Genomic DNA, 15,317 nt, shown 5'->3' with positions numbered 1-15,317 from the left:
ATTAACCTGTCTGCATTAAGCTTCATTGAAATAGTGCAGATGGCCAAAGAGTGTGCATTCAAAGTAGAATGGAAATCTAAAGTGGCAGGCAACAATTTTCATCAAATTAAATAATTTCAGATCACCAGCCAATCCAGTTCTGAAGCTCAGCACACTTTTATTCCACCAAAACTGTTTCCTTCTTCATGGATACTGCCTGGCCTGCTGAGCATCCAACTGTTATATATTTAATATTTCAGTTATGTTTGAAATTCTTTTGTTTAAATAACTAATTACGAGTAATATATAAAAATATTTTAATTGCATACATCATCACACCACCACATAATACATTTGCACCTCACTTTAAGGAAACGCAAACCTAGACCTGCATTTTGGACTCCCGTGTCTACTTTGAATTAGTTTAAAGCTATGAAGTTACAAAACATAATACCAACCATCTTCTGTTTATGTGAGATCATATAGCTTTTTAGTTTCCATAACACAACACACAAGACAACTGAGGAATCTCAGATGGAGATGAGAGAGTGTATAGGAGCGAGGTATACCAACTAATGGAGTGGTGTTGCAGCAATGACCTTGCACTTGTCACGGTCTGGTCCATTGACTCTTCATTTCAGTTAATTTCCTTCTCCTCGTGTTCCACTGGGCTCCTTGATTAGGGAACCTGATCCTCAGCCGAACTGGCAGCATAAACACTCCGGCTTACATCTACTCGCTGCTGGTTCATTACCGCAGCCAGTGTGGCTATGCTCATCCTGGAGCCGCTGAGAATCGTGAACTCTGTTGCTTTAGTGCCCGTGGTTGCTTAGTGAATTCAATCGTTTTCGTGTCCAGCTGAGTTGCTGGCCGTTATGCTGCTACTCCGAGTCAAGATGCGAATTTTGTCGTTTTCATGTCTGGCTGAGATTTGGGGGCCGACTGCTGCCACTCTGAGCCAAGATACAAATGGACTGTCATTGTTTGGTTTTTGTCATCTCGTTTCCAGCTGAGTAGGTCGGGGCCATTTGCCGCTACTCCGAGTTGGGAATTCTGTCTCTTCGTGTCCAGCTGAGTGATTGCCGGCTGTTAGCCTCTTGATGAGCTACTCCGTGTCAAGATCCATATTGTCTGTCGGTGGTTGGTTTAGTCATCTCGTTTCCAGCTGAGTAGGTCCGGCCGTTTGCCGCTACTGTGAGTTGGGAATTCTGTCTCTTCGTTTCCAGCTGAGTGATTGCCGGCTGTTTGCCGCTTCATGAGCTACTCCATGTCAAGGTATGGATTGTCTGTTGTTGTTTGGTTTGGTCGCCTCATTTCCCGCTGAGTAGGTCCGGCCGTTTGCTGCTACTCTGAGTTAGGTATTCTGTCTCTCCGTGTCCATGCCCAAGTCCAGGCTCCGTGTCCGAGTCCAAGTCCAAGTCCAGGCTCAGTGTCCAAGTCCGTCCAAGTCCAAGCTCCGCATCCAAGTCCGAGTACAAGTCCAGGTTCCGCGTCCGAGTCCAAGTCCAGGTTCTGCGTCTGAGTCCAAGTCCAGGTTCCGTGTCTGAGTCCAGGCTCCTCCGGTTTGTTGTCCAATGTTTACATCCATGTAAGCATCTAATCCTTGCTCTCCAGCCTTCATGGCAACTACTAATAAAATACACTTCTGTTAATGTTACCTCCGTGTCTGTGTCCTGCTCTTGGGTCCGCTTCCACTGCCCCAACGCCCCATTGTAACAGCAATGTCAGTAAGACAAAAAAGCTGATTGTGGACTTCAGGAAGGGTAAGACGAAGGAACACATAACAATCCTCATTGAGGGATCAGAAGTGGAGAGAGTGAGCACTTTCATGTTCCTGGGTGTCAAGATCTCTGAGGACCTAAGTTGGTCTTAACATATCGATGCAGTTATAAAGAAGGCAACACAGTGAGTATACTTCGTTATGAGTTTGAAGAGATTTGGCACATCAACAAAAACACTCAAAAACATCTATAGGTGTACTATGGAGAGCATTCTGACAGGCTGCATCACTGTCTGGTATGGAGGGGCTACTGCACAGGTCCGAAAAAAAAACTGCAGAGGGTTGTAAATTTAGTTGGCTCCATCTTGGTTACTAGCCTAGAAAGTACCCAGGACACCTTCAAGGAGAGTGTCTCAAAAAGGCAGTGTCCATTAATAAGGACCCCAGCACCCAGGGCATGCCCTTTTCTCACTGCTACCATATACAGTATTTCTGTTTTTGCACGGTTTTAAATCTATTCAATATACATATACTTTAATTAATTAATTTATTTATCTTCTATATTATGTATTGCATTGAACTGCTGCTGCTAAGTTGACAAATTTCACGACACATGCCAGTGATAATAAACCTGATTCTGATTCTGATTAGCATCCAAGCTATCAAAGGTCTTAACCTCTGCAATGCATAAACTTCACTGCCTCTATTTATTCCTTTAAATTTATCCCCTGTTGTCAGCAAGCTAGTACGTTGACTGATAGTACAAAACGCCGATAGTCCTGTATCAAATTGTTCAACAGTCCTGGTGGTTCAGCATCTGGCTCACCTGGGCCAAGTGCCTTGTGCTCCCTTTAAACTCATAGAGGCACCATTCCAGCTCACTATTCAAACCAGGGGTTCCCAACTTGGGGTCCACAGACCCCTCAGTTAAGGGTAGGGTTCAATGGCGTAAAATGGGTTGGAAACCCCTGATTTACTTCACTTGGTTCACTAGAAAATTTACTACATCAGTGAATTAAAATCCATATGAATATTAATTGTATTTCATTCAATAACCAATAAAATCTGCAAATTAGCTATCGAAGTTCCAAGATGTTTTTGTTTTAAAAGGTTTCTCGTAACTAATTTCATAGAATATAAAACCAGACAGAAACAAGCCCTTCATCTCATGTCTGTGCCGACCATGATGCCAATCTAACTAATCCCATTTGCCTGCACATGGTCTACATCCTCCTGCATGAGTCTATCTGATGAGTGATGAAGTCAAGTGAAGAACGTCACTGACGCCATCTGACATAATCAATGGGGTGTTTCATTACTGAATATTGTTTTTGTTTGTTCACATGGGAAATCAAATACCCACCAGTTCTTTGCTGATGAAAAAAAATGTCATAGGAAGGTACAGCACAGAAGCAGGCCTTCGGCCCTTCTAGTCTGTGCAAAACCATTTAAACTACCTAGTCCCATCAACCTGCAAATGGATCATAGCCCTCCATAACCCTACCATCCATATACCCATCCAAACTTCCCTTAAACAGTGAAATCGAGCTCACACGCACCACTTGTGCAGGCAACCCGTTCCACACTCTCCCTGAGTGAAGAAGGTTCCCCTCTTGTTCCTCTTGTGTATTTAATATTTCAATAATATTTGAGTAACATTGTATTATATACAAACACGTTTGTACATATATATACACACACACACACACACACACACACACACACAATATATATAGAGTTTGATTATGCATCGTTGTTCCTTTAAATAATTAATTACGGGTTGTATGTTAAAATTAGTCATCACACTACCACGGGATATATGTAAAGAACGATCTAAGCTTATATTCCCAGACTCTGTGTTTTCTTTGAATTAGTCTAATGTTTTGGAAGTTACAAAACATAACAGCTCCCTTAAACTTTTCACTTCACCTTTAACCCATGACATCCACTTGAAGTCCCATCCAGCCTTCAGTTGAAAGACTTGTTACTTAATTTAGATATTAACGTCATTATGCCTACAAATCATTTGAAAACAGATTTGAAATCCAGTGCACAAATATGAAAGGTAAATTATGATTAACAAATTTTAATGTATTTTTAAAGAAGCAACAAAGAAAAGTGATGAAAATAACATAATTTCCATGTATATGAACTTTCCAAAGATATTTACACAGAATGTGCTGGTGGAGCTCCAATGGTGAGGCAGTTTCTGTGGATGGGAGTAAACAGTCAAAATTTCAGGCTGAGACCCTTATCAGGACTGGAAGGGAAGGGAGGAGAAATCAGAATAAGTAGGAGGGAAGGGAAGGGAGAAGTACAAGGTGGCAGGTGATCGGTGAAATTGGGAAAGGGGGAGGGGTGAAGTAAAAAGCTGGGAAGTTAATTGGTGGAAGAGATAAAGAGCCGGAGAAGGGGGAATCTGATAGGAGAGGACAGAAGACCATGAATTAAAGGAAAGGAGAAGGAACAGCACAGGGAGGTGATGAGCGGGTAAGAAGAGAAGATGTGAGAGGGAAACAAGAATGGGGAATGGTGAAGGAGCAGGTGGGGGGGGGGGGGTTGTTAGTTTAATCACCAGAAGTTTGAGAAATCAATGTTCTTGCCATCAGGTTGGAGGCTACCCAGACAGAATATAAGGTGGTGCTCCTCCATCCTGAGTGTGGCCTCATCATTTCAAAGATGTTTGATAGGATAATCATTAAGGGACATTAGCAAAATAAAAGCCATTTTGACAAAATGCTAAGTGTATGTAATTCATTGGAAGGACAGAATAAAAGAATATGTGGATTTTGCAACAAGCAGAGAACATGTAGTAGTGGTTGAACTAGCCACTACCGCTGGGCATTAATCAGATTGATGGTTTAACTATTGTAGCTCTTTTCAATATTTTAGAAACATCAAAATAATTCACATAAATATTGAGGAAAATTACTGTAGCCTTCACTGACAGAGTGAAATTGTTATTTGGCAGCAGACTCTTAATATGGTGTTTTTGTTGTTGGTCCTTTCCACGTCTTGCGGCACATTGGGCCACAACCTTCCCGTTTCTTTAGCATTTGTCTGTTTTTTACAAGGCCAAGCGGACACGATAAGGTCTTTTAAGAGACACCTGGATAGGTACATGGAGCTAAGAAAAATAGAGGGCTATGAGTAATCCTAGGTAATTTCTAAGGTAAGGACACACTTTGTGGGCTGAAGGGCCTGTATTGTGCTGTAGGTTTTCTATGTTTCTATGCCTGATCAATGCTCAACCCAGCACGGACAGAATGTGTGCAAGGAGCTGGCTGGATTCGAACTCGGGACCACTCTCCTCAAAGTCTGGTGCTGATGCCACTACACCACTGGCCAGTCAATGTGGTGTTACATTAAGTTTACTGCAGAAGATTGAAGAAAGGCCAAATGAGACAAATCCCTGGAGAGAGAGCATGTTAAACAACTCCACGCGATGTGTGATTGGGCACTGGATGCAAAAGCAAAGAAACAAGTTTAAATATTCATCAATCTGATTAATGCTCTCATGATCAATATTCATCAATCCGACATCAATCTGTGGTATTGGAGTCATATTTCAGAAAATACGTCAAGGAGTCAAGAGGAGAATTTACCAGAATGGTAGCTTCTGATATATGGGCAGACCTGATACACTTGGGATGTTCATCACAAAAGCAATGAAAAAAATTGTGCTATACCTGAGAGGATACTGATTGGCTAAATTAGGGAAAAAATGTATCCCATAAAAGATGGGTCACATGGATCTAAGGTAATTAGCAAAAGAACCTTTGGTGAAGTGAGGCAGATGGTGTTATACAGCAAGTTATTGTTATCTGGCAGATAACATGAATAGTTGTTGGTTCAAGACTAACCTTCGGAAATAAGGCTAGATAAATACTCGGGAAAACATTCACTAAGTTTAGTTGTAAAGTTGTTCTACAGAGTTGGCAGAGACCTGGTGATGTAAAAGACGGAAAATCTCCTGGAGGAACTCAATGGTTCATAGACTTGGGTTGAGTTGCTCTCCAATTTTGGCAATTTACTTGCGAATGTTTCATCACCATGTGAAGAGACATCATCAATGCACTGTTGATTGTGCTATGTTTTCTGAAAGCTTGGCCTTCAGATATTTTTCAATCAGCAGATTGGGAATCATTTCAGAAACTCAGTTGTGATGTGGGGAAAAAATCCCACTGTTGACTGGTTGTGTAGTGAATTTCCATGTGTTGCGGTCTGGAATTTTGCCTACATCGGCTCATAAATAGGTTTGAGGTCTACATGTTTGTTTACAGAATTGTTTACGGAAAACCAAGCTTCTAGGAATTCTCTTGCAAGCCGCGTCTTTGCTTGCGCCATGACTTTCACTGATGCCCAGTCGAATTTGTGCCCCTCTCGATCTTCATGGGAGGAGACTAGGGAGAGTTGGTCATGTGCTTTACAGGCAGTTGATGTTCATGGATCCTTGTGGATAGTTTTCTTCTAGTTCGGCTGAATAATATTTGCCGCATATATTTGGTTCACAGAGTCACAGAGCAGTCTGGCACAAGAATACATTTTGTGGCCCATCTAATGCATGCCAACCTGATCTTCTATCTAGTCTCATGTACCTGTGCCTAGACTTTTTCCCCATAAACCCCTCCAATCCATGCATTTTTTCCAAACTTTTAAATGTTACAATTGAATCCTCATCTATTAATTCTATTGGTAGCACATCTGAGTGAATTTCGCCTTAGATTGCCCCTAAATATTTCACCTTTCATCCTAAATCTATGACCTCTAATTCTAGTCTCATCCAACCTGAGGAGAGAAAACGTGCATGCATTCACCCTGTTTATACCCATCATAATTTAGCATACCTCTAAAGATCTCCCCTCATTGTCCTGTGCTTCAGGGAATAAAGTACGAACCTATTTAACTTTTCCTGATATTTCAGGTCCTTAAATCTCAGAAATATCCTTGTAAATTTTCCCTGTACTCCTACAAATCTACTAATATCTTTCTTGTGGGTAGATGACCAGAACTGTACACAATACTCTAAATTCAACCTCAACAACATCTTGTACAGCTTCAACATAATATCCTAACTCGTGTACTCAATGACTTATGAAGGTTAATGTGCTAAAAGTTCTCTTTACAGCTCCATCTACCTGTGCTGCCACTTTCAAAGAATTATGGATCTGTATTTCCAGGTCCCTTTGTCTACGGCACAACTCTGAACCCTACCATTCACTGTGTAAGCTTAAACATGGTTTGTCCTCCCAAAGTGCAACACTTCACACTTGCTGCATTAAATTCCATCTGCCATTTATCAGCCCATTTTCCCAGCTGGTTGAGCAGCCTCTTTGGGAGGAGAGGAGATTTCTGGACAAAACACAAGTTTTTTTCCACTGAGTTCCTCCAGCAGATTGATTGCTGTTCCAGGTTCCAGCATCTGCAGTATCTTGTGTTATAATCTAAAAGACCATCGTCAGTGCAGTATTGTTCAATGGGACAATGTGGTCCCATTAGGGACTCTGCATCAGATTGCATGACTCTCCTATCAAAAAAAAACCTCACTATCTGTTATGGTTCACTGATTCAAGAGGGTTATTGATGTCAGTTGATAACCACCATGTATTGTCCATGTCTGTGTCCCTGAAATATACACTGTCCTTGCCTACCAACCCATCATCAGCCTCCACATCCAACACATTTTCCTCTGCAACTTTCACCATCTCCAAAGAGATCCTACCACTAAACATATCTTTACTACCCCCCCCCCCACCGCCCTGCCACTTTCGATGGGGACTGCTCCCTTCGTGATTCCCTTGTCCATTCACCTTTCCCCAATAATCTCCCTCCTGGCACTTATCCCTGCAAGCAGCTAAATTGCTACCCTGCCCATACACCTCCTCCCTCACCTCCGCAAAAGGCTCCAAACAGTCCTGCAGGTGAGGCAACACCTCACCTATGAATCTGCTGGGATTGTCTATTGTGTCCAGAACTTGCTGGAGGCCAAACACTTCAATTCCCATTCCCATTCCCTTTCCGATGTGTCCATCTATACCCTCCTTAAGATTTGCATAATTGTACGCTCTTCCTCGACTCCATTTTGCAGAATGAATGCTCTGTCTGTGTATATGGGAAATCACTTGGTCATGCAAGAGCTTCAAAACTGAACAAATTTTGAAGGTCCACTAAATCTAGCCAGCAATTACATAAATCATGAAGCCTAGAAGAAGAAAGTGCGTCAAATTGATCAAAAAGTTTACCAAGGTTTTGGTGTTGTTTCTGTAACTATCTCCTGGATAATGAGGGTGACATAATTTTGTTAGAAAATTTGTTTTAAATATAGACCAAGTTTCTGGCAAGACTTTAACAACCCGGAGGTGGTTCAGAAACATACAGGCAATATTTTTCCCCTGGATGGCCATCAGAGTAATAGGTTGCAATCACTGGTGTACTGTCCTTCTTAAAAAGACTTTTAAGGTTGGAATTCCTCAATTCTAAAGCAATCTCTTCATTATTCCATATTTAAGGAAAGAATTCATGAGGCCACAGTGCAATTCCTCACTGATAACTAAAGGCTTCAGGCAGGATGCCATGCAGTCCTACTTATCTCCTTTGATATTGCAGGTTTGGCATGAAGTTAGATCAGTAATGTCTGGAACCTGATTTGAACTCAAGTTATCCTTTCCATCTATTGTCAAAAAGTTTAATTCCCCTTTAGTGGTTGTGAGATTGAGCTGTTATGAGATTGATGCCAAGTGGGATTAGACAAGAGATCATAAATACTTTAAAAAAACAAAAGGTCTAAATGCCGATCCTAATAAAGATCTTGGTCTCCTTGAGCTAGTCTCAACTCCATCTCTTTCTAATGTCTCAGGTTTACCTTTAAAACTTTTGTCTGAGCTGTGGGCATGTCTTTTTCCTTGACTAGCATGTAACAGGGATCTCTTTCCATTCTTCTCTAAGGATTGCGAATTTGTTTCAGTGGAAAACCTTGTGATCATTTTATAAGGAGTCAATCACGGTCACAATTCAGCTCAAGTGCAGCCCAATTACCAAGTCCACAGTGTCAAATCAGACAGGAGACACTGAAATCTCACCATGTCAAATTTGATAAATCCAGATTAAATCTAATAGTACAAACAAATCCATCATAAACTCGTGGCTATACTACCTTTTTATATCGTCCAGAAATCCGCTCTTTTCTTGTTCACTTCCACTGCTGTCAAGTTTAATGTTGCCACCAACCTCAAAATTGCAACCAAAGATGCATGTTTGGACTATTAATTTATAATGGTAGTCACAGCAATTCCGGTTACCAGTGAGGCCACACTTGGAGCACTGGGCACAGTTTTGATCAATTTGTTAAGATGTACCAGCATTGAAGGCAGTCCAAGAAAATTCACTAGTATAATCACTGGGATGAAGGATTGTTCTATCCCCAGTGCTAAAGAAATTAGATCTGTATTCTCTGGAGGTCAGTGAGGTGGTCTTAATGAGACATGTAAGATCACTGTGGGCATGACAGGGTAGATGTACAGATGATTTCACTAGTGGAAGAATCTCAAACAAAGAGAACAAACTACAATATTTGGGGACTTTAATTTAAAACCTTCTCATAGAGGTTTCTGGAGACTAGATTTCTGGGTTGAGGATCTCCTTCACACATCCCACAATCTCTTTGACCCACTACCATCAGGAAGGAGGTACAAAAGAATCAGGGCTAGGACTGCCAGACTAGGTAACAGCTTCTTTCCTCAGGCTTTGAGACTAATGAATACCCTGGCACCACCGAGGTCTGGTCACTAGGTCAGTGTGCTGCTTACTATTTACTGTACTATTTATTGTTTGCCTGTGCTGCATGCATTCTGAATTATATTTTATTAACTTATTTATGGTATCATATTTTGGGTTATATGCTCTGTGAGTTACATGTTTTGTGGGTGCACCGTGGTCTGGAGGAATGTTGTTTTGTTTGGCTGTATATGTACAGTCAGAAGGCAATAAACAAACTTGAACTTGAATTTGAAATGGAAGTACACAATTCTTTGGAAAGATAAGGGAATTGAAGTCTCTGGAGAACAGGCACAGAAAGAAGAGACCTGGAACTGATTGGCCATGACCATATTAAATGGGAGCACACTAGTGGGTTCAAATGCTGACTTGTGCTCTCACTTATTATTCTTGTGCCCACTTACTGCCCTGAGTGGACCTAGTTCTACTCAGAGCAGTAAGTAGGCACTACAGTACGAAGGATTTTGCCACAGATCCTCAAGTTATTGTCCATGTTATACCATTCCTTCAATCCCATGTGCTTTGGTTTCCTGAACACTCAGTTACGCAGCTCATTCATCAAAAACTTTTAAAACTTGACCAATCATCAGTACAGGGCATTGAACATCAACAGGCCATGTGTATTTGACAACGCTTCCCAAACCCATGACCTCAGGGACAAGGGCCACATCTACAACAGGGTTTCCAACAGTTAATGGTTGGGGTCTATGCCACAAAACCCCTGTTCCACAAGTTGCTTTATAAGTTAGTCATTATTCTACCTCAGGAACATCTTTCATTTTTTTCTACCATGGCTGAGACAAAGAACTGGAACCGACACATTATTGCATCACTTACTCAGATTAACTATTCACTCACCCACTAGTCCTATATCTTATCACCTTTCTAAAAAGCAATATTGGAAAGATTAAAAAAGAAATACATTATTGCATGAAAGCTCATGTTACTTGTAACAGTGTATTTGCATATATCTTTATTTATTTACTTATTTACTTATTTATTTATTGAGATACAGCACGGAATGAATGAATGAAATATCTTTATTGTCATTGCATAGTACAATTTGTCATGCATCAATACACCAAAAATGAGTTTGCAACTCTTGTACTTAATGCTATGAAACAACAAATAAAATAAAATCAAGTAACCAGCCAGTACAAGCAACGTCCAGCAGTACAAAAGCACGATTCAGGTGCATGACAGCCATAAAACCAGTATTAAAAGTAGCAATATAACAAATTTATGGATGATACTTGATCAATTGGTTCAGAGTAATTACAGTTCTGGTGAAAAAGCTATTTTTCAGTCTGGAAGTGCGGGCATAGAAAATCTTATAATGTCTGCCAGATGGAAGAAGTTCAAGCAGATGATTGCATGGGTGTGTATTGTCCTTACAGATGCTTGTAGCTTTCCTTAGGCAGCGAGAGCTGTAGGCATCCTCCAAGGATGGGAGCTGTGTCCTAATGATCTTCTGTGCGCTAGAGACGACCCGCTGAAGTGCTTTCCTACCAGCTGCTGTACAACTGAGATACCACACAGAGATGCAGTATGTTAAGATGCTCTCTATGGTGCAGCGGTAAAAGGTCACCAGCACCTGTTCAGGTAGACCAGCTTTCTTCAGCATCCTGAGGAAAAACAAGCGTTGCTGTGCTTTCTTAACTATTGTAGTGGTGTTAGTGGACCATGTAAGGTCTTCTGAGATAGGTATTCCCAGAAACCTGAAACTGGACACTCTCTCCACTATGTCTCCATTAATGTAGACTGACCGTACTCGTCATCCCATGACTTTCCAAAGTTGATAATTAGCTCCTTAGTCTTGGCTGTATTAAGAGATAGGTTGTTCTCTGAGCACCAGCTCACTAAGTTCTGTACCTCGGTTCTGTACGTTGATTCGTCCCTGTTGGCCCTTCCGGCCCTTCAAGCGGCGCCGCCCAGCAATCCCGTGATTTAACCCAAGCCTAATCACAGGACAATTTACAATGACCAGCTAACCTGTCCTTGGACTGTGGGTGGAAACCCGCTCAGTCACGGGGAGAACGTACAAACTCCTTGCAGTTGTAAACTCACACAGTCACAGGGAGAAGGTTCAAACTCCTTACAGTTGTAAACCCACGCGATCACGGGGAGAACGTACAAACTCCTTACAGTTGTAAACCCACGCAGTCACGGGGAGAAGGTACAAACTCCTTACAGGCAGTGTTGGGAATGGAACCCGGCTGCCCGTGCTGTAAAATGTTGTGTTAACCACTACGCTACCATGCCACCACATCTTATGAGAAAATAATAAAACTGAAGACAAATATTCTCATTCTATAATTGCAGTCAAATTTCTTATTTAAAATAAAGCTGTATGTTTAAAATCCCAGCTATGATTTCATTGTATTTCAATCAGATATCATAGTTTAAACAGTTTTCAGTGGTGTGATCTAAAATGTTCTTCATAAATACTGGAAAAATTTGTCTATAGAAGTCTTACCTTTATATGAAAGATAATGGCATTAGAACAGTAATTCCATAGAACAAGAAGAACATAAGTTATAGGAGCAGAAATAGACCATTTAGCCGATTGCGTCTGCTCCGCCATTTCATCATGGCTGATTCATTTTCCCTCTCAGCCCCGATCTCCTGCCTTATCCCCGTATCCCCTCATGCTCTGACCAATCAAGAAGCTATCAACCTCTGCCTTAAATATACCCAATGACTTGGCCTCCACAGCCAACTATGGCAACAAATTCCACATTCACCACTTTCTGGCTAAAGAAATTCTTCCTTATCTCCATGCTAAAAGGACACCTGTCTATTCCAAGGCTGTGTTTTCTGGTTTTAGACCTCCCCCGCCAACCATAGGAAACATCCTCTCCACATCTACTCTATCGAGGCCTTTCAACATTCAATAGATTTCAACGAAGTCACTCTGATTCTTCTGCATTCCAGTGAGAAGTGGCCCGGAGCTATCAAACACTCCTCATATGACAAGCTTTTCAATCCTGGAATCACATTCGTGAACCTCAATTTGTTTAATGTGACAGAAAAATAGCAAATATCTTTACCTCTTTGCTTCCTTCTAGGTCTGATTCACTGGTGAAGTCTTCTGTGTTTAGGTTTTCAAAGTCTGATTCCCCCACAGCTATTGGCACAGTAACAGTCAGGCTTGGATTGTGAATAAAGGACATGTAGTCACCCTCATCTATATTGTATTTCACCAAACTACTGCCAATCCCACTGGTGGTGCAATTTTCATCCTTCTGGTAGTTCAAGTCTTTGCTAATTTCGACGCCTGTGTGATCTGAGATGTAGATATCTTTCTTGCTGTGTAGCTCATCAAGAGGTTTGATATCTTCTGTGACCTTGGTCCTGATGAAGGCTTTCTGAAAGAATTCTTGCACATTTCTTTTGACATAGTCAATGCCTCTCTGTATCCTCCCCACAGCAATCTGTAGGTTGTTCATTTCACTGTCGTCATCTGTGGCAGCTAGATTGTCAGCACTGAATGAGCTCAATAGCAAGGCCAAAAATAAGTTCAGTACCTGAAGATCGAAGAAAGAAAAAATAAGTTAATCTTATAACTGATCATCCATGCATAGCGTTGGAATCAGTTCTTTTCTTATATGATAATCGAGCAATCTCCTCTCTCCCTCTCTCTTTTTGATGGTGAATAAGAGCCAGTTGGTCCTCGATTGGGGGGACTCAGAGAAGTTACACAGAAGTCTGTAACATCGTAAGCGAGCTGCTGGTCCCCTGCTCTCATTGCAGGAGTGACCTCTCTCTCCCTCACTGGTGAGAGAGAGCCTGTCTGACACACTGAAGTGCTAGGATGGACAGTATTTTTTGACGGACTCGATATCAAGATCTCTCTGGGGGCTTTTGCTATTGCTTGAATGGTGGGGGGGGCAGGGTTGGTGCTTTTGCTGGTTCAGGTGGGGGGAGGGTCGAGGCTTCTGCTGCAGCTTGTGCGTGGGAGGCGGGAGGGGTGGTTTAGGGGTTCCGATGTTTCTGTCATTCATTCTTTGGGTTTTTTTTCTGTTTTCTGGATGTCTGTGAAGAGTAAGAATCTCAGGTTGTATATTGTATACATTCTCTGATATTAAGTTGAACCATTTGAGCTATTAGTTGAATTGATGCAAGACCAAAATCGTAATTTTCATTAACATTTTCACCTTATGTATTTTTCACAACATATGGTGGTTCACTCCCCCCCACTGCCACTTACTGGCAGGAGGCGTTATAGCAGTTACATATTCCTTTTCATTTTGTGATGGGTTGAGTATTAGCACATAACCCATATGCTATAATTGTGCAACCATTGATTGGTTTATTCTTATCTGAAGAATTTCTGTTCCCTCGAGTATAAAGGTGATAGATTTTCAAAGGTGCCATCTTCTTTATATTGAAATTATTGAATCTCTTCTTTTCTTCCTCAGCTCCTCACTTAGATTCAAATGCTCTGTATCTTTGTTTAAACATTAAAATAAATGACCATGAAGAATCAATGAGTCAAAATTTCTCACTCATTCCTGAACTCCTAAAAGAACCCAGCGATTGAAAATAACTGAAGATCCAACAATAGACAACACATTTTCTTCCATTGTTATTTCCAAGATGATTATATGAACATGCAATATGATGAGCCATAACTTGCAGATACATCAACAGTGAGCAGTCTTGATAATTATTTAAAAACTTATTTTTGGAACGCACTATCAATTCTTCTGTCTTTTGTGCTTTTAACTTGACATTTACGACAATAACCAAAAAGAGTAGTTTTAAAAATAATTTACTACGTACCACAAGATTACCTATTACCATGACCATCATAAAGACGATGAGGCACATCGACTGACTCGCTACTTCCATGCAGTCCCACATCGTCTCAATCCATTCTCCACACAAGACTCGGAACACAATGAGAAAGGAATGGAAGAAGTCGTTCATGTGCCAGCGAGGTAATTTACATTCTTCCTGAATTTTACAGACGCACTCCTTGTAGCTTTTACCAAAGAGTTGCATGCCAACCACAGCAAAGATGAAGACAATAATGGCTAATACCAAGGTCAAGTTTCCCAAAGCACCTACTGAGTTGCCAATAATTTTAATTAGCATGTTCAGTGTTGGCCACGACTTTGCCAATTTGAACACTCTGAGCTGAAAAAACAATAGTTTCTGATTAAAATAAAACCAGCATTATATTACTTGTGTCAATAGTTTAATATTTTATTATTACATTCTTATCTGTTTTGAATAAAACTCACATAAGCAAAACAATACACTTTTAATCAACTGTAATGCTGATACAGTACTACGCAAAAGCCTTAGACACATACTGTATCTATATATAGCCAGGGTGCCTTAATCTTTTGCACAATACTGTATTTCTCAATGTGGAGCAGTGAGCAAGTTTGTAGATCTGGCGGGAGCAAAGGATGTTGGGAATGGCAAGGGTGGAGCGCCACAGTAGGGAAGTGAGACAGGTGACAGAGAAGGAGTGCCGGGGAGGTGCTGACACACCCAGCCCTGAGATTCCAAGCAGGGTCATTTGTTTCCAAACAATTGGTTTATTGATCATTACAGAACATATCTCTGGTACTTCCTAATCTGTCCCCTCTCCCTGCCCCCTTCCCACTCTCAGTCCACAGTACAGACCCATTCAGAATCAGGTTTATCATCACTTACATATGTCATGAAGTTTGTGGGTTTTTTTGTGGCAGAAATACATGCAAAATATAAAATCACTACAGTACTGTGCAAAAGTCTGATGCACCCTAACTATAGATATATGCGGCTAAAACTTTTGCATAGTACTGTATATTATAATGTTGATAATGTGAAACAGGGAGACATAAAATAT

The 15,317-nt window shown here is 41.0% G+C and overlaps 1 protein-coding gene across 9 annotated transcripts in view; it reads right to left on the bottom strand.

The window, feature by feature from the left end:
* scn1laa (sodium channel, voltage-gated, type I-like, alpha) overlaps nucleotides 1-15,317 on the bottom strand; it is a 157,128-nt gene that overhangs the window by 95,449 nt on the left and 46,362 nt on the right. For all 9 annotated transcript variants that reach the window (XM_072259670.1, XM_072259669.1, XM_072259672.1 and 6 more), the window contains 2 exons: nucleotides 14,258-14,614; nucleotides 12,523-12,999 (listed from right to left, as the gene is read on the bottom strand). In XM_072259670.1, coding sequence (XP_072115771.1) covers nucleotides 12,523-12,999; nucleotides 14,258-14,614 — 834 coding nt within the window. The remainder of the gene's footprint in view (nucleotides 1-12,522; nucleotides 13,000-14,257; nucleotides 14,615-15,317) is intronic.

Source organism: Mobula birostris, chromosome 6 (assembly GCF_030028105.1).
Source record: "Mobula birostris isolate sMobBir1 chromosome 6, sMobBir1.hap1, whole genome shotgun sequence".
In the NCBI taxonomy this organism is placed as follows: Eukaryota; Metazoa; Chordata; class Chondrichthyes; order Myliobatiformes; family Myliobatidae; genus Mobula; species Mobula birostris.
Note: the sequence above shows the minus strand (reverse complement) of the source record. Positions and strands in the feature narration are given on the sequence as shown.